Source organism: Trichosurus vulpecula, chromosome 5 (genome assembly GCF_011100635.1).
Source record: "Trichosurus vulpecula isolate mTriVul1 chromosome 5, mTriVul1.pri, whole genome shotgun sequence".
Lineage (NCBI taxonomy): Eukaryota > Metazoa > Chordata > Mammalia > Diprotodontia > Phalangeridae > Trichosurus > Trichosurus vulpecula.
Genome location: NC_050577.1, coordinates 150580157 through 150600704, shown reverse-complemented (window position 1 = coordinate 150600704; position 20548 = coordinate 150580157). Strand labels below are relative to the sequence as shown.

Here is a 20548-nt window from a genome sequence, read left to right as displayed (position 1 = left end):
AAACTGCTCGACTTGCTATCACTCATAAATACTCCATCCCCAGCTCTGTGTTTTTGTCTAGGCTTTCCCAAATTTCATGGTTGGAATCCTCTCCTTCCTTACCTTTACCTTACAGAATCTCCATATTGATTTAAGACTAACCTCAAGTGCTATTCTGACCTCCCTATACTTGCTGATGGCTCTTCACCCTGGAAACTACTTTGCATTTATTCTGTTTCTATTTTGTTTTTATATATCCATGTTCATGTTGTTTCCCTTCAATAGAATGTAAGCTCCTTGAAGGTAGGGATTGTTTTGTTTTTGTCTTTGTATTCTACATCTACAATGTATCTGGCACACTGTATACACTCAATAAACATTTATTAAATGAATTAATAAAGAAAACTTGTAAGAAAGTCTATTAAATTTAGATGAAAAATTTTACTCTGTAGGCTAATTTTAAATTAAATAATGAAATATGTCACTAACCTTGTATCCTTACTGTATTCTAGCATTACAGAGTGGAGGTCACCACAAGAACTGGCTTCACATCCCACTACAATCTGAAACAAATGTGAATGGATATTTAATATCATGAATTATATACCATGATATGCCTCAAACATAAATATTTGGAAAATATCAGTAGCCTGCTAGGAAACAAAAAAATCATAATTATCAATCTTATTAAATAAACACAACTTGAGAATAGAAAGATCAGAGGTAAGTTTTTCAAAAATTACTAGTTCCACTTATTTAATTAACATAATGCTTTTTTAAAAAAGGAATTTGGGAAAGGGAGAGGGAATGAAGGAGACTAAAAGAAAAAAGGGAAAAAGTGGTAAGAAAGATACAAGGAGAATTATGAAAATGCAGTGCCATTGCTGTTAAGGGAGGAGAGGATATTTAGTATTGCTGGTCTGTGCCACAGGGAGAATCTGTGAGCATGAGGACAATAGAGAAATCATTGGATTTACTGATAAGGAAAGAGCTGGGTTGGGGAGGGGAAGGGGGAGTCACATGGTAAGATGATGAAGACTGAGTGAGCATGAGGAAATGGAGGTAGAATGTGGACTGTTCTTTCTAGAAGTTTGGTAGTAAAGGGGAGGAAGGATAAAATGAGCTTGGAGTAGTAAGGGTTGAAGAAAAGGGTTTTTTCCCCTCAAGGATAGGGGAAATGGGCATGTTTTATAGATTAGAAGGAGGAAGGTGGTAGAGGAGAAAAGATTGCAGAGGAGCAGATGACCAATGAGGCAAAGGGGAAACAAGAAGGAGTAAAATCCAAGGGGCAGGTTGAGGGGTTAGGTTAGGAAGGGAAGACTACCTCATTTTGATACCAACCATGTGTCCATTTACTCATCTGAATTAAACATGTACGTGCAGACTTACTAGGTCGTTTAAAAACATACTTGTGCATTTTATGCCCCTATAGGACTTTTGGACACAAGTGTATTTGAAAGCTAGAGATATAGAAAATAAACAATAACAACAGTAATGGTATTTACATATTGCTTAAGTGTTTGGAAAGCACTTTACTAATATTATGTCATTTGATTCTCACAATAGCCCTGAGTTGAAGGAGCTATTGTTACGCTCATGTTGTTGATGAGGAAACTGAGGCAGTCAAATTAAGTGACTTGCCCAGGGTCACACAGCTAATAAGTGTCTAAGGCCATATTTGAACTCAGATCTTCCTGACAGCTATGAAAAAAAAATGAGCCTATGAGACACTGAGGCACAGGTGATTACATGAAAAGAAGAGAGATTAAAATGGAGAGAAAAATAGAAGCCAAGAAAAGCAGAAAGACAAAAAAGTCCAGTGGGAAAAAAAGGAAGGAAAAGAATCTATAGAGGGAAACAAAAGTTCCTACTAAGATTTTACATATGCAAGTACAGAAAGCAGTATTCCAGTTTACAAATGTAAAATTTAGTAAGTAGGCACAGTGCACATTTCTTAATGGTAGGACAGTTAATATTTCTTGACACTTTTTCAAACTGACCCCAGAGATAGTATCTCACTAAACTATTTTTTGGGACTGGACCTGTGATTTCCCATAAATAGGCAATATCTGATCAGGAAATTCCCTCTATCAATACAGATTCTGAAGTGCTTTGCAATTTATTGTCTTAATGAACTGTGGGGGGTGGGTGGGATGGAGGGCAGGGATGGAGGTGGGCATGCCCTGAAAGATTAAGAGACTTGACCATAATCATCAGGGTCAGAGGCAGCACCTAAACCCAAGGCCTGCTCTCTCTGTTCACTCTTCCATGCTGCTTCTTTGTAGAAATAGTTGTGCTTATTCAACAAGTGTTTTTTGAAATATAGTACTTATGTCCATGGAACACATCTCTTTGAATATAATCAGTGAATGAGTGGATGAATTTAATCCTCTATTTTGAATAGCATATGGGCCTTATAAGTGCTGTAATGACAGAAACCATTTTGAAGAACAACGTTCTCTTACTTTAAACTGTATCATGTAGCCTGGCTGTATAATGAGCTCTCGGGATGAGAGGATGTTATGAGTCTTGTCCTTTTTCTTATTTGGCCAGTAGAGGTGGAATGATGGATTTCCACAGAATCCTGCAGTCCTGACTGCATTGGGGTAAAAACTCCAGTTTTCTTCATGGGAAATGCCTTCTGTTATGGAAAATGGGAAATAAATTACCTCAAAGTTGAAAAGAGGTCAATCCCTCCCTCACACCCACCCCTGCTGCAAGTTCCCCAGATCCTGAGATTAGTAACTGAAGTTATCCTCGACTCTTTCTCTCTCATCCTCAATGCACGAGCAGTTGCCACATCTTATTGGTTCTACCTCCAGAGCACTGGCATCCATTCCCTTCTCTCCACTTACATGACCAGCAGCCAAGTTCAGAACCTCATTACTTCTAGACTATTATAATTGCCTTCTAATTGGTTTTTCTTGATTCTCCTCTTTCCTCTCCAATCCATCCTCCACACAGCTGCCAATTTTTTTTCTGCCAAACCTTTAGGATATAATACAAACTCCTCCATTTGGCATGCCCTTCTAGACTGATTTCATATTTCTCTCCTTCACAAAATCTATACTCCACTCCCCAACCTATACATTTCATTTCTATCTCTGTGCATTGAAGCAGGCCAAATATGATGCGTAGAGTGAACTCTCTTCTTATCTCCTCTTCCTTTAAGAATTGGCAAAAGTGCCATTTCCTCCATGAAGCCTTCTCTGATTCCCCCTAGTTTCTTAAAATTCGTTGTAGTCCCTATTAGTGTAATATGTAAGCTCTTTAAAGGCAGGGTTTGATGTGTTTTTGTCTTGGTATTCCAGGCACTTAGCTTAAGAAGCATTTTTTGAATTGATGAGTAGTCTTTTCATACTCTAGCAAATTTATCTATATTTAGTTTAGATCATACAATACATAGTGCCATGGCAGAGTCAGGTCAAAGAAAAAAATGTAAGTTCTAGTGGAATGATTATATAACCTTTAAATGGCAACATTTCCCCTCTATTAGAGAATTATGCTTGATACTGTTTCATAAAGTAACAGAGCTGTAACTGTGTGATAGTGAGCTAAGTGTGTTATGGCAATGCAAAAATGACCAAATTAAAATGATTTCAGTGTATTTATTACAGTTAGCCTTCTTCTTAGTAAATGCCTTTCCTGACTGTTATAGCGCACTTTACAATTCTAGGTGACATCAATTTATGAATTTTTGCCTATAGAAGTAAGATTAAATGGTGAACTAAACCCTTGTGTGGGGTGAGATCCATTTACCTCCTGTTGTATGCTGAAACTGCCAGGGCAATCCCCATTTTGTTCAATTACTTTCCTCAGTCCACGAAACACTTATTAAATAGAATGCATTGTAATCCTTTTTGCTTGTTTGTCAAGGTAATAGCTTTTTATCAAGTATATTATAACCACTTATACTTTCTTATCTTGCCTGTTAAAAGTTCAATGTGTTTTTTTTTCCTTTGTAACTTTTGTTAGAAGCTTTGAGGGCATTCTCAGGATAATTATTTGAATTTGCAATGTGCAGGCTGCCTATCTTTAGTTAACAGTTGCCTCCCAGGTTTACCGAATGTGTGTCATCCTAGATAATTAGGAGAAATTGCATGGTATAGGCCTGCCATCCAGTTAACGGGGCCCTGTGTCTAAGGCTGCTGAAGGCATTACATATGTGTTATAGCTAAGATGCCCTAAAGACCAATTATTAAGTCTGAAAGACTATTTACAAATTCATTCACCTCTACCCTGGCCAATCAGTGCTTCCCAAACCCACTTCAAGGTCACATCAAGATCAAACATTTTGCTGATAACAGTGTAGGAAGCAAAGCCTTTTTCCCTTGAATTGCGTTGATCTAATTTTTCCAAATTTTGATTGTTTCTAACTTCTCACAGATTTGAGTGTGGAGACAGGAAGACTCAGCACAGGCCTGATAGGACTTTGGAGGTAGCCAGTCATGCTATAGTAACTTTCATCATCCTCAGACTTAGCTGGTACGTTTATATCATTTAGTAAAGCCCACTTAGATATAGAAGCTATATCTTGGGCTCGGCTTTCACTTATCAGTGGCATGGTGGTAACACTAAAGCGCATACTGTCAACTTAACATTTGTTGCTAAATATTGAGGAATAATAAAGAGAAACTGATTACCTCTCTAGTTTATGAATTTAGTTTCTAGAACCTAAGAGGAGTGGCACAATATTAAAGTATATTTAAAGTTCGAAAATATGTTGAGAAGGACATCATCAATCCAACAATTAAAGTTTAATAAACCACAGGGCAAAAGATTTATTGTACAGAAAACACTTGGTGTCTTCTTTCATACCATCATCAAATGTATCCACCAATTGACTGGGATTGATTTCTGCTCCTCCAATCAATATATTGTCTAATGCCCACTGAGCACGCTCAACACCTGAAACCACCATCCCGTTGCTGATTACAAAAGGCTGCCACCATCGAAGACGTGTTGTATTGGTTAGGGCATGTTCTGGAAGAAGTATGTAGTCATGTCTAACAGAAATGTACTTCTGGTAATCCATCTCATGGAGCAAGGTCCAGGTAATTCCTGCAACAAAAATAAGCAAATAAATAAAGTACATTTTTTCACATTTGCAAAAATAAGCACATTTCTTATAGTATAAATAGTCTAAGCTTCTGATAGGTTATCAGGCAGAATATGAGAACCTAAGAGTTTTCATTAACTCACTGTCTTCTACCTTGGTTTAGGGGAGTGCTCAATAAAAAAAAAACCCAGTTGTTTATTTGGGCTATTTTGAAACACCAAGGCATGGAACTGTAAGAGTAATTAAAAGAAAAATAGTTCTATTTCAAATGTAATCAAAGAGAAAATATCCCAAAGGTTACTATATTATTTCTTTTTATATATTAATTTAGAGTTTTGCATATTTTATCAGAAAGAAGACTATATTAGTAATTTATGAGATTTTATGTAAATATAACTTCGAGATTATTTTAAAAATAAAATAAAATGTCATTAATATGCACAGCCTTTCTAGGACATGTGATTATTCAGCTAGAGACCATTCTGAAGTTTATCTCTGAATTATCAATTAAGTGATCATTCACTGAAGAGAGGAATGGTACAATGGTAGAAAGATTGGAGAAAGAATTTTTAAGTCACTTAAAAGTGTTAATGAAAAACAGTATCTATAAGACATTGCATTGCAACTAGATTTATTACGAGAGAAATGAACATGCATGTGGAACCCTGAGCCCAGGTTTAGGGTTCACAATCCAAACAGAAGCTTGCATATTTATGAAATTGTGACAGAGGAGGAGAAATCATGAGTAATTAAGTAATTAAGATGGCAAAAGCAACATTCTTTTTCCTTGGGAACTGCTAGACTATGAAGATATGATGGTCTGCTTGTCTACAAGGGTCCCAGCTGCAAGCAGTTTCCCAGTCTAGTGTAGACTGACTGGCACCTGTCTTGACTCCCAAGGACACACAGGGAGTCCAGTGTGGGGTACAAACAACAAATTATGTCAGCTCCAGGGTGAGGGGGGTGGTCCTTGGTCAGGGCCTCGTACATACTCTGGGTCCAATGTTTCTGGAAAATGTGGCAACTCAAAAAGACAAGTTCAGCGGACCCCATTTACAAAAGAAGACCTTTTCAAGTGTCCTCAAATATTTTATAAGCACTTAAATATTATATCATTAAACATACCTTTTTTGTTTTTATTTATATTCTATTATAACAATGAAGAAAGAGAATACACTTATTATTAGGAAGAATATAAGAAGGAAGAATGTGAAAGTGGTGAAAGAGAGATCCTAACAAGGTCTGATGTTCAAATAAGATATATACTATTTATACCTGTGGTAAATCAGGGAATCCTTCCTAGTAGAGCTGGCATACAAGATTGGATTTGAAGAATGGGTAGGTATTAGGAATAGTGATTTCAGGAATAATTAAGGCAAATTTCAGGTAAATCCTGTGCAAGTAGCACAGGATATATAGATATAGATATACACCCTGAGGGTAGCCGTTAAGCTCTGAGAACTGCTAGGGCTCTCAGAACTGCAAGCTCTCAGAACTTTGGGAAGAGAGGACACAGACAACTAGGATTTGTGAGTAGGTGTTTACAGGAAGGCACAAGTAGAGGGGAAGGTTACAGGATGCCTTGGTTCCCTGCTGTGATATTGTGTTTTAATCTCCTTGCTGTTATAATTAAGTGGACTTACTGGTTTTGGGATACAGTTACTGCTGTGTTGAATTGGAGTTACAGGTTTTGGAATCTGATCTTCTGGTTTCTGAATAAATGTTTTACTTATTCTGCCTTCTATATGCAGAGTCTCTTATGTTCTCTGATACAGAACAATACAAGCATATTCATGGTCACTATTGATATTGTGACATTTGCCTTACAGATACAAAGGACAAGATCAGAACCCTGGTAGATGTAGACATTTAGAAGTGAGAGGAAGAAGGGAATCTAAAGAAAGATGGGCCAGAAAGATAAGATGGGAATACGGGTGATTCATTGTTAAATAAGCCAAGGGAAGAGAATGTTTTAATCCAAAGCATCGAATGTAGTAGAAAAGACAAGGATTAGAAGAGTGAAAAAAAAAGGAATTGAATTTGGTGGCCAGAAGGTTACCTTTTGGAGACAGTTTCAATATAGAGATCAAAGGAGAAGCCAGAATTCAAGAAGCTAAGGGAATGAATGGCAGCAGTGAGAGCAGTGTATGCTTCTAAGTTAGGTCATGAAAAGGAGGCGATGACTAGATGGGGTAGATTTGAGGGAAAAGGTTTTGTGCATATGTAGGGAATTCCTGGGTATGTTGGCAGGTGGAAATGAATGGGCCATTGGGATGAGTGGGGTCTTGTAAAGATTGATGGATTTGAAGTTAGAAGCCAGAGGATCTAAATATGAGATTTGATATCTGCTACCTTTGTGATCTTGAATGAATTACTTAATTTCTCTCAGCTTTGGTTTCTAAAGCTAGACAATGAGAGCATTAGGTTAGATGCTCTCAAAGGCCCTTTCAGCTCTCTGTCCCATGATTATTATTATTATGAAATTGAAGATTCAAGAGAGAGGGAAGGAGGGATTGAGTAAGGTTCTTAAGGAGAAATCAAGGGCATAATGGTGGTGTTAGCCCTGGAAAGGAAAAATATCATAGTTCCCTAAGGAAGAATGAAAGTAGGAGAGGGATGGTGACCAATTAATTTCCTAAATAGTCATTCTTATCCATTCATTAACATGTAGATTTCTCTTAGGCAATATTGCATTGAGTTATTTTAGATACCTGAAAGTAACAATGCTATATTTCAATAATAATATTCAATAACTCAGGCCTTTAACCAACTCAGGCTTCCCATTCCCTGATTAGCCTGAGTTAGTGTGATTTTCTTATGCACCTTTTGTGTCTTTGATTATATGTGTGTTTATTACATTGCACAAGAGTCAAGCTTTTTCACGATTTAAAAGTTCTTACTTAGGTGGTAATATTAAAAAATGCTATTTTCTTTGTTCATAAAATATATAATCTAAAAAATGTTTTCTTTCAACCTGTATATTTTTGGCAACACATTTGCTGATGGCTTGTGACATAGCAGGGGACTGATTCAATGTTCAGTTGAGACCTGTAGTTATAGATTTGTGGTTATTTGATCTGGTACTACTTTCCTACAAAGTCTGAAGCGCTCCCTACATGTACATCTATCTGTATGGCACACAGGACTATGAAGCTTTATGGTGCATTGTTTTCAGTAAAAGAACTGTTCAGAGCATATTGAAACTTGCCTCCATCAATGGAATAATCCAGTAGGACTCCTTCCTTTCTGCAGGTGGGCCGGTGACAAGAGGTCATATTATTTTCACTACCAATTCGTCCCCAGTATTGCAGAAATCTAAATGGATAAATAGCAATTCTTTATTAGAATTGTTATATGATAGGCCTTTATTATTTTCCCCCAGAATTAATGATCTGATCAAGTATTAAATAACATTGTCACCCTTCCTCATCTATTCTTTGGTTCCCATTCCCTATGCAGAATCCAATAGGATGACGTACTTTGCTCCCCTTAAATCCAAATCTTGAGTGATAGCTTGACGCACAGTGGATCCTCCAAAATATAGTGCAGTATCTTCTGCAAGAATCCCACACTCTGTACAAGTACTTCCACCTTCCAGGGACATCCATAAGTCAGGTTTGATTTCTTCACTGTCAAAACGTTCCTTCAGGAAAGTCTGGAAAAATGAGCAGGACAAAACCATTTTAGGGGCTGCTAATCAGCAAGTACTAAGGAGTAATTATGGCAACAGAGGTCAAAATCAATACCAAATTTAGGAGAAGGTATAAAAAGTAGATTGGGAAAAAGTGGAAAATGGTATTATTAGCAAGAAAGGTAGCAGAGAAGGTCAGAGATAGAAGTCTGTCTGCTTACTTTCTCACTGGTATAACATTATTTTGAGAATGATCCATATGTGTATTAAGAGAGAGGCCTTGAAAATACAAGGGAGGAACAAGTAGGCTTTCATGGATAATTTTCTATATTACAGCATATTTGCACAGCTACATAATTCAAAACTATACAACATACAAGATCCCACTGTGTTTTCTGTTTGTTGATTACAAAAAACCCCAACCCCCCCCAAAACCCCAAAACATTTGCCTTGATAGAGTAAAATGAAGTCTTAAAGACTATCATCCAGTAAAAATGTCTCCTATACATAGGTTAAGATCATATATGATTCCTTGATATATAAAAAAACCAAAGAGATAACTTTGCTCAATAATCATCTATCAATATAAAATACAGTAATGTATGCTCATCAAAGGTGACATGGAGGATCTCCTATGTAGAGTCCAAATGTAATAAGGGTTCCCTATGTGAGGTTTTCTAAATTATTTTGTTTATAGATGACATTCTATAAAAGCTTTTGAATATTATGATCCTCCTCAATGATATCCACAACTATTCAAAAACATTTGCCCTATAAGTCATATAGGAAAAAACAAAGTGTATAAAAAATTCCCCCTACCAAGATCATGAAAGACAGACAATCCATTGACTTAATCTATTAGTACATGTATTTTGGACAGGCTCTATAGATGTACAAGAAAATATCTATGTTCAGAATTGTGTAGGATAAAGAGCATGGATTGGACTGAATTTGGCAATTTATGGCACTGTAAACTACTTGAATTGGTACTTGCCATAAAAGCCATCTTTTAAATATCACTATCTTTCTAGTGATGTTTTGTGGATATGAATCATAGAATACTACAGACCAAAGAATTAAAATTGTTGAGGACCCAAAAAGCAATGGAGAGATATATAGTGGGTACAAGAAGGCTGAAGCATATTGTCAACGATGGTTTACGCACAAGAAGTGGTTAAAAAAAGAAAAAGGAAAGACAACAACTCCCATCACATTTTAGGAAATCAGAAGAGGAGGCAGGTGAGAGTGAAGGGTTGCAGATGGACACTGTGAATATTCCAAAATGTTAAAATATGTAGAGCAGGTGTTTTTAACCTTTCTTTTGAATTGCATGTCCCTTTGGTGAAGATTATGAACTTCTGCTCACGATAATAATTTTAAATGCACAAAATAAAATAAATAGGGTCACAAAGGATCCCAATTATATTGAAATATTGTTATCAAAATATTTAAAATAAATTTGTGGACCTCACGTTAAAGATTCCTGACCTAGAGGAATCTCTAGCCTATGGATTAGTTCTATGGAGGACTTGTTACAGAACATCGACAAGAATGAATATGATGAGACCTGGATGAGCTATTATCTGTACTGATAGAGAATGCTAAACCAATGAGATTACAGAACTGTGAAAGTATTGAGTGTATGTTAGTAGACAAGCATATAAAAGTCAGAAAAGATGCACAGATTCTCATTAGGAAGGTTATAATAAAGCCCATTTTAACAGCCACTCATAAAATTCTTCAAGCTCACTGGGGAATGCTAAATAGCCTTTGGCAAGAGATAAAAGAAGACATACAATGATTTAAAAATGTATTACATACATACTTATGTAGGTTTTCTCTTTATGGAAAGTGGATCAAAATCTTAAATCAAAATTTTCCATGATAAATGAATCTTGCCTTAGTTTTTTTATTAATGTAATCTATCAATTTTAGGACTACTATAGAAGATGAGAATGAGGGGAACATGTTTTTCTTTTGCTAGTTCCCTTTCACGTTCGTGGTTTTAATCGTCTATCTTGATCATTTTAGTAATTTTCTGTCATCACAAAGATAAGTGTCCTATATTTTGTGTCAAAGATAAAAGGGTATGTGTTAACTGTTTTTGGTTTACATATTTATCAGTGATACTAGCACTAAAAAATGGTGCTGTGTCCTCCATATAAAACTATATTGAGTTCAATTAAGATGTTGAAAATATAACCCTTCAGCATGATATCTAGCAGTCTCTTAATCCATTAAGAGCACCAACAGTACTACACACTTCACATGATGTATCTACTAGGAAGATGTGTAAAAGAAAAGCTTAATGCAGCTTTTAAATTAGGAGAGGAAAAAACATAAAAAGAGAATTAAAGGCATTGGTACCCAATTCATGCACTAACATTATTTAAGTTTATAACGTCAATGAAATACCCATTGGAACATCACAATAACACTGCAGATTGTAATTAATAAGGATGACACATCTCTATTCTTATTGAATTTAGGCACTCAAAGAGAATAATGGTTGTTGAATGAGTAAATGAAGTGCCTAAGGGAAGTCATCAGATAATAACCTTTTCTATAAGATGGCTTTCACATCATGCACAACATTATATTATTAATAGAATAGTTCCTTATAACCAGCTTCTAAGTAGAATTCCACCAACACACAGATTTACCTTCAGAGTGTGAGTCAAGTAGCAATTTGAGCCAGAGTATCCTGGGTCACAGATGCACTGTTCTTTCAGGCAATCACCATGTCCCCTGCAGTTATCCAAGCATCCAGGTCCAAGATAGAAATTGTCGATGGCCCACTGCATATCTGAGTACATCTGATAGAACCTAAACCTCACCGGACTATTGGCAACACACACACAGAAAGGACAAACGTTAGCCATTTATTCAGGTCCATTTTCCATTATACTTACCCATTTCTGAAAAGAAGTATGCATGAAGTTCTTTGTAAGAAGAAATGCGTTAATGAAAAACCTTTCCTTACAACTAGCTCATCTGTCAGTTCCTAGTTATGAAATGTTGGTCTTAGATGAGGAACTAGAAGAATTCTTCAAGCTCATTTAGTCTTTTAAACAGGGGTCTTTGAACTCAGATATAAATAAATATTAACAAATATTTTTATAATTATATTTCAATATACTTGGTTTTATTTGTAATAATACATTTTGTTTTTAACAAATGTTTTGAAAATTGTAGTTAATTTAAATATAATTGGCTTACTTTGTAATCCTATGTGTTTTAATTTTTGCATTTAAAATATTCTGAAAAGGGATCCAGAAGATAGGCTTCACCACATTGCCAAAAATGTACATGAGACAAAAAAGGTTTTAGGACCCCCCAAGCTAGTGCAACCCTCCCTCTAGTTTTCTAGCTGAGGAGATGGAGGCCCAGAGAAATGAAGCCACAGAGCTGAGAACAGAACCAAGTTATCTAACTCTATATCTTGTGCTTCTTGTTAATGCTTGAGACATTTAAATTTCATAAAGAACAAACTTGCTGAACAAAAAGATCATATTCTATATCTTACATTTAAAATAATTGGAGCCTTCCTCAACATATCATAAATTAGGTTTTTTATAGTCATTGGCCATTGTTATGCCCACTTACACAAGTATGACTCATCTAATACTATTATTTTTTAAAAATGTACAAAATACAATAAAATCCCTCGAAAAGAGGCTCATTAAGACTCTTGCTGTTCTCACTCAGCTGGAAAGCAACAGCTCATGATTTCCTAGTAGAATGTCAGTATCTTCAAAGTGACTATGCCAGCTAGCAAATTTAATAGGAAATTTTTAGAAAGGTTAAGTGAAAGCCCTTTACCTTTTTCTGGCATAAATAGTATAATAAAATCTTCATTAACAACTTCACAGCCAAATATAGCAAATGAATATTCACTTTGATCTAAAAGTAGTTAATACAGTTATTAAGTAACTAGTCAAGTAGTTTGACAACCAATCCTCCTTAGATTATTCTATTATTAATATTTTTTTGTCTTGTGTAAAATAACCCCCATCATACTTTATCATTGAAACAGTTATGCTCTCTTAGAGTATGGTGCTAACATATGTTAAATGAATGAAGTCTAAAAATATTCCAAGAAAATAAGGAAAGTTTTTGAAAGATATAGTTTACTAGTTGTTGGCTGCATTCCTTTGAAAAGATCGTTTGTCATATATAAGTGAGAATCTTACTCAAATATTTTTTGTCTATCCCAACTAAATATCTAGCTCAGTTTTGTAAGATGATAAATTATTTAACTTGAATATTTAATTAACCCAGAGGCAGCTTGGCCTGGTGAATAGTGCTGTACTTTAAGTCAGGAAGAATTAGGTTTAAATTCTTCTTCCCACATGATCCTAGGCAAATTGCTCAATTCCCTGGTACTTTGGGCCACTCTCTAGATCATTTCAGGCCATAATTTGTGTTGGAGTAAGGTTCCTGCACTAAATATCTATGGGTTCATTTATTTAATTAGTGACCTGTATCTAAATCCACCTTGATGCTTCATCATGGCACAGAGGTGACTCGGTTTTTGAAGGCTATCCCTTCAAAATGCAGGCTTTGGTAGGTCCTATAAATCTGCAATGAGTCTGGTAAGAGACTTTGTACTGATCATCTGAGGACCAGCCTAGTTGTGTTTGGAGAGGCTCACCAACAAAAGACTGAACACCAGGTGTTTGTTTAACAGTTTTTGCCACAGAAGCTCATTTAAAAATGGACTGCTAAGGTGTGGAGGAAGTGTGAGACATCATTGGAGAAAGTAAACATAATAACAGATTCACAAGTCTTTTGGAATTTTAAAATAATTACCTAACAAAATGATGGATTTTTTTTGTAGTGGTTATTTTAATCAACACAGTGGTTTTACCAAATTATAAAGATGAAGCGAAAGCCCTAATCCCTTGAAATTGGCTGAAGTTAACATAGCCATGGGCTTACTAGAAAGCAGTTTAATCACTTTGGCTCACCATTACATCGGGCTAATTGTTTTTCTTTGCAGGTGCAGAACATCATGCTCCAATTAAAACAAAAATTAAATCTACAAAAAACCAACATGTATAGCTAACAAATTCTCTAAGAGTTTGGCATGTGCCATTGGCTGATTAAGGTAGGTCATGTGGAAGGATCATTCTCTTTAAGGGTCCATGCTCAAGAAGGGTGATGAGATAGTAACTATCTGTTATGATGGCTTCCCCAGGCAGTTTTATTCCCATTTGGTGAATAATGACATTGAGACTTTGAAAATACAAGTGGCCTGCCAAAGCCATCTGGCCTAGTCCAGGGGGATTACAAGTGCAGACATTTTGAAGAGAATTTTTTTTTCCTCATGGAAGGCAACAATTACAGTGCACTTAACATTAGGGTGGGAGGAAGGACAGCATGCTGCTTTTAATAAACCATTTGGTAATAGAACTTTCAACAAATTACAGACTACATTGAACCAAGACTTATCTTCATTTCTTACTTACTTGCCAACTAAGCTGTCAGGAAGTGGGTAGGTGATTCGTTTCCATCCTTTTGTGGGAAAGAATACAGATGGCTGTGAGACGCTTCCAGAGCATTTTGGGTCAGCAGGTAAACACTGGGGTACCAGATAGCTCCATGTCACTCCAAAATCAGTAGAATACTGCACGTGGACTTGATTCTGAGCAATTCTGTCAGACACCTTACATCCAACAGAAATCTAATATATATAGAATAATAAAACATAGAAGTTTAAAAAATAAACATGCAAGTGTTTTTATTCTAAACAGTCTTTTATAAGAAAATTGATGACCACTGAATAGAAGGTATGGTACATTCACCATATTATATACAGTTTCATTTTCTTCATGGGGTGGGTTGGGGAGTGGCAGTAGAGATGTGCCAAAGATGACAGTTTGTGAACTATGCCAAAGGTGTTGTGCAGGTGGTGGGCTCAGGGAGTGAGGCTGTAGTGGTTACTTCTTGCTATGCTTTTCTGGCTGGCTCCCTGACCTGGAAAGCCTCTGCCCACTCTTCCAGATCAGTGATTGTTGTGTTTATGGTCTGGCATTTATATTTGGCATAATTTTTTACCAAGGAGAATGATTAGTTTTACAAATGTTACTATTTAGTAGTCCAATTTTTGACATCACCTTACCCACCATTAACATGCAATGAAGTGTGAAGCTTGTTTTAATAGGGCATAGAATCGTTTATTGATAATGGAAGGAGCCATAATAACAAACATATTTCTACTTGCAGAAGCAATATAGGTGAAATATTAAATTACTTGAATTGGAATCTTGACCAACTAACAGCCATGGCTGTTGGGGTTGGGATTTTCTCTTCCAAAATTTTTCCCTCCTAGTAACATTAAAACATGATAGGAAAAAAATAATTCTTCCCATTGCCAAAAGATGCCTTCTTCAAAGAAGAGAGTTTACCTAGTTCAGTTAGTAAATTAGAGGAAACAGCCAGAATCAGTATCCATGGCTCCTACCACTACTTGACTTTAATCACTAAGAAGGAATCTTTATTCTTATAGAAAATTTTTTAACAAGGAATATTAGAGAAAGAAAATGCCTTTGAAGATTATGCCATCAGTTTAACAAAATGGTGCTCTTAATTTATTACTACAGCATCATCTCATTTATTTATTTCAAATTATATATTGCAGAAAACTTGAGTACAAAAGAATGAAGATGAAACATGATGCCACTCACCTCTTGCCAGAAAAGTGAAGAACTTAGAGTGTTGAAAGAGATATACATTTTCGGACATGGCAAATGTGGGAATTTGTTTTGCTATGCATGTATATACTGCTATGCATTTTTGTATTGAAGGCTTTATTTTTCATTTTTTTTTAAAATTGCTTAATGGGGGGTAATAAGAGGGGCATAGCAATAAAAGGAAAACTAAAAAAGAGAGGGCTTTTATTGGAAAGAGTGAATTGGTTTAAGTAGTTATATAAAGCCAAAAAAAGAAGAAATGAAAGAAAAGAGCATCAATGAAACATTACACAGATAGGGGCAGCTGGGTGGTGCAGTGAGTAGAGCACTGGCCCTGGAGTCAAGAGGACCTGAATTCAAATCTGGCCTCAGACACTTGACACCCTTACTAGCTGTGTGACCTTGGGCAAGTCACTTAACCCCAATTGCCCTGCCTTGCCCCCTCCAAGAAAAAAATTTAAAAAAATACACAGATATCAGAGGGAAGTCCTGAATGGGACACAGACATGCAAGAATGCTCTGTTATAGTTTTATATACAATTTCTTTTACATTATTTTTGTATTGAAATGTTTGTGTTGATATTTAAATTCATAATAAGAAAGGCATTTAAAAAGAAAAAGAAGCATACATTGCATATTAAGTAAATGAAAGAGTAGATTGTCTCTGTCTTTCAGTAATGTTATTTTAAGAATTACGTTTAAGTGATGCTAAATTACTACTTATATGATTCAGGCAAGAAAGTCCTTACCTTGAATTGCATTATCCAGCCTTCAGTAGGAGTTAGGTCATGGGTAATTGCATAAACTTCTCTGCCATCATGACTGCCACAGATCATTACACCATCAGGGGAATCACAGAACCTTTCCACAGTACAGTAATCATGGAATAGCCAGTGCTCGTTCACTTAAGAAAAAAGCCAACAGAGTTTACAGTAAATAGAGAGAAGATAAGTTTAAATAATCACGGCTGACATTTTGCATGGTATTTTTAAACATCATGTCATTGGATTGGTCTTCACAGCAACCCTGAGAGGTACAATTTATAGATGTTATTATTGTCATTTTACAAATGAAAAAACAGAGGTTCCAAAAGCTGAGAGGAACTTGCTCAGGGTCATATAGTGTCAGAGGTGGAATTTGAACCCAGGTCTTTCTTGTTTCTAAGTTCAATACCCCTTTCCTCCATACCATGCTGCTTCTCTTAATAATAATGATTATAATGATGATAATAAAAATAACCAGCAATTATATAGCTGCTGCTAAGTGCCAGGCACTGTACTAAATGCTTACTAAATATCTTATTGGATCCTCACAATAACCTTTGTAGGTAGGTGCTATTACTATCCCCATTTTACAGATAAAAAACTGAAACAAAAATAAGGTAAGTGACAGAGGCTGGATTTGAATTCAGGTCTTCCTGACTTCAGACCCAGTGCTCTATCCACTGTCTTGCCTGAGGTCACAAAGAGCGATTTGAACTTACGTCTTCTAGACTGTAGTGCCAGGACTCATCCACTTTACCACTTAGTTGCTTAAAGAAACCATTCTGATGGCTCAGGGAGCTCATCAAGACTCTTGGATGTTAAAAGATGGAATCAAAGCTGAATAATTAGGGACCACACAAAAGAGTGACATAGCCCTGTAAAAAGGGCACCAGGAGGGCTAAAATCCAGAATGACCTAAGGCTTAAAAGAAATACTAAGGACAAAAAGGAAGACATTTTTATTTTTAACTATGTTGGTGGGACAAAGAACAAAAGGAAAGGACCACTGCTTGGAATGGCCTTGTTCTCGCCAACATTTCTATCAGTTATTTGGATGAAGAAATAGATGGCATGTTTGTTTTGTAATGATGGGCCATAATCAATAAATTGAAATAGGAATAAATATAAAATTGACTAAAGTACAGCATAGGAGAACCATAGTTGGGAAAAGTTCATCCCCAAAATACATGGAATTCTTAGTGGAATAAAGGCTTTATACGTTATATACTAAAAATTCAACATATTGGTGTGAAATGATAGCTCAGGATACTAACATAAAACTAGGATGCATTGAGAGAAGAATAATATTCACACTGAGGGAGTTACTATTTCCATTGTATTCTGATCTTGTCAGACTGTATCCGGAATGTTGTGTCTAATTCCATGTACCCCATTTTAGGAAAGACATTGACAAGATGGAACATGCCCAGAGGAGGGCGACCAGAATGGTGAGGTGGCTCAAAAGTATGGATTAGTGGAAAGAACATTATGGATTAGTGGAAAGAATTTGAAAGTTGGCTCTACCATTTGGCATATCTGTGACATTGGGAAATCATTTAATTGGCCAGAGTTTTCTCATCTGTAAAATTAGTTGTTGTTCAGTGATTTTTTAGTTGTGTCCTACTCTTTGTGACTCTCATTTGAGGTTTTCTTGGCAAAGATACTGGAGTGGTTTGCCATTTCCTTCTCCAACCCATTTTACAGATGAGGAAACTGAGGCAAACAGTTACATGACTGCATAGGGTCACACTCTTAGTGTCTGAAGCCAGATTTGAACTCAGAAATATAAGTCTTTTGATTTCAGGGCTGGTGCTCTATCCACTGTGCTACCTAGCTGTCTCAATGAGGGGCAAAGGTAAAATGAAGGTGTATCATAATTTGTAAATTGAAGATGGCTATTTCAGGGGTTCTTAGCCTGAGATCCATGAATTTGTTTTTTTAAAAATATCTTGATACTGTATTTAAATGAATAAAATTGTTTCCTTTACAATCTTTTGTATTTTATTTTATACGTTTGAAAATATTTTTATGATACAGAGTCCAAAATGCCAAAGGGGACCATGGCACAAAAAAGGTTTAAAACTCCTAGTCATCTTTAAGATTCCTTCTAACTCCGTAATCCTATCACCTGATTTAAGAACCACTGACGTTAGCAGAGGTGTTTAATGTGAAGAAGAGAAAAGTTAGGGGTTGGAGTTTGAGCTCAGTCTTCAAATTTTTGAAGCATGGAAGATAGATTTGACTTACTTTATATGGCCTCAGAAGGCAGAGCTAGAAGTAATGGGTTGAAATTGCAAAGAGGAAAATTTAGATTTCTTAACAGCCAGAATCATTTGAAAGTGGGATGGGATTTTAAAAGTTGGGAGGCAAGGAGTTCTCTGGCCCTGGAGACCTTCAGTCAAAGGTTGAATTGCTACTCATCAGTTCTGTAAAGATCATTTGAGTTTTGAACATGGGGTTGGGCTAGAGGGCCTCTGACCTCCTTTTCAACTTTGAGATTCTATGATTCTGAAATAACTAAAAAAAATAGTAAGTCTAATGTGAACTCAGGTAGTTTGAGAGGCAGTGTGGTATGGTGGGGAGATTGTAGACCCTGAAAGCAAGATTCAGATTTTGCCTCAGATACTTATGACCTATGGGATCACAGGCAAATCAGGGAACCTCTCAGAGCCTCAGTGTCTTTCTTCAATTGTAAGTATGAACTACCCATCCTCACAAGGCTCTTTGGAGACAAACACTTAGCAAAGCTCCACGTGCTACAGAAATATGAGTTGTAGGTTTAATTTCATAATCATTCTCCATGTTATCCCTGTAGCTTACCTTTGAACATTTTCAAGGTAAGCAAAAATATTCACAGCAAAGATAATTAAGTGAAACCTGAGGCCTTGATTCATCAGGGAACTAATGGTCCATATTCAGTGAAACAAACCATAGATTGAGCAATTTAATTGTCATTCACCTTTTGTTGTATTGGTTTTCTGTGGTATAACCAAATTAGTTCTACACCGTGGAGTATCTATGGGAGGACACACACACAAATTGCACAGAGTGAGAAGGAATGATTGGGTTGCAGTCTGTACTAATGGACAGAATGCCTGCATGCACATATCAGAGTCATTGAAGCAGTGAAATATAAGTAATCAAATTTGTGGCACAGTCAAATGCTTCCTAAAGGTGAGATGCTTTGAGGGGCTGGCAAGGATGGACATGTTGCTAGAAAATAATGAATATCCATGAATACAGATCATAGCTCCAGAAGAATTTCTTCAGCCTTTCTCATTAGCCTTATCTGATTACCCTAAGAGTGATGTATTCATAGAAAGGTACACTTCCATTAGTCTCCTCTAGCCCTTAAAATTGTGGGCTATCCAGAAGTGGTCACCTGTCTGGACCAAGCAGTTTCCTGTGCTTCAGCTACAGGTATCAGAGGCTTTAATTCCCAATACTAGACCAAAGGAATGAGATGCAGTGAGATGGAGATGTGTGTGAGATGTACTCTTTTTTTGTATGGATAAGTGTTCCACTATTAGTTTTCATACTACCATACAATAAACATTGCAGTTAGCTTGGTTAAATGTATCTTTGTTCCTTGAATTCTCTGAATCTGACTCAGCTGTGGCCTCAAATTATATATACATTTTACATTGTCTTCTCCTTGCAATGGCATTGTGAAGTCAAAATATAATCAGACACAAAAAAACCTCAAGTGCATATAACCTGTGGATGTATTTCCTACTTACTGGAATAACTATAAAATATGCTTAACATAATCCCTAGGGTGATGCTTCAAGAACTAAGCCAATATCTGAAACATGAAATGTCATTACAACTGCATATGGAATTTAGCAAAAATCAATTCACTTTTATTGGATGTGGAAACTGAAGTTTCAAAGGAATATCTGACATGCTACACCAAACAAAGAAAAACAGCAATGAATAAAAATTCCTTATAAATAAAATCACCTTTATTACAGCACATCTACTTATTCAATACAGGAAAGGAAAACATTCTTTACAGTTTAAAGGATTAAGTCTGAACAAGAAATAATGAGTATGAGGTACTGCTGGCACGTCAGTTTCACTTAAGTACCAAGATCAGCATTGCACAGTAGAAAAAGGGCTAGATTGGGAGTCGGATAACCTGGGTTTGAATCTCACCTCTATTATTTACTACCTGTGTAAGCCTGGGCAATCTAAATAAACTCAGCCAGCATTTTATCAAACATCTCCTATGAATAAGGTCCAGGGTCAGGCACTGGTTAGTAACTTCACCGCTCTGACCCTCAGTTTCCTCATTTATAAATGAGATGGAGTGTTGGAAAGGGCACTGAATTTAAAGGCAATGGACTTGGGTTTAAATCCCATTCTGCCGCTGGAGCGGTGACTTCAGATTTCACAGAGCTGTGTGAATGTGCCATAAA

General features: G+C 36.3%; 1 protein-coding gene across 2 annotated transcripts in view; it reads right to left on the bottom strand.

The window, feature by feature from the left end:
- RELN (reelin) overlaps nt 1-20548 on the bottom strand; it is a 560642-nt gene that overhangs the window by 20339 nt on the left and 519755 nt on the right. For both annotated transcript variants that reach the window (XM_036762107.1, XM_036762108.1), the window contains exons 51-58: nt 16114-16268; nt 14141-14355; nt 11333-11510; nt 8518-8693; nt 8247-8353; nt 4798-5040; nt 2445-2620; nt 469-542 (exon numbers count right to left, since the gene is read on the bottom strand). In XM_036762107.1, the coding sequence (XP_036618002.1) occupies nt 469-542; nt 2445-2620; nt 4798-5040; nt 8247-8353; nt 8518-8693; nt 11333-11510; nt 14141-14355; nt 16114-16268 (1324 nt within the window). The remainder of the gene's footprint in view (nt 1-468; nt 543-2444; nt 2621-4797; nt 5041-8246; nt 8354-8517; nt 8694-11332; nt 11511-14140; nt 14356-16113; nt 16269-20548) is intronic.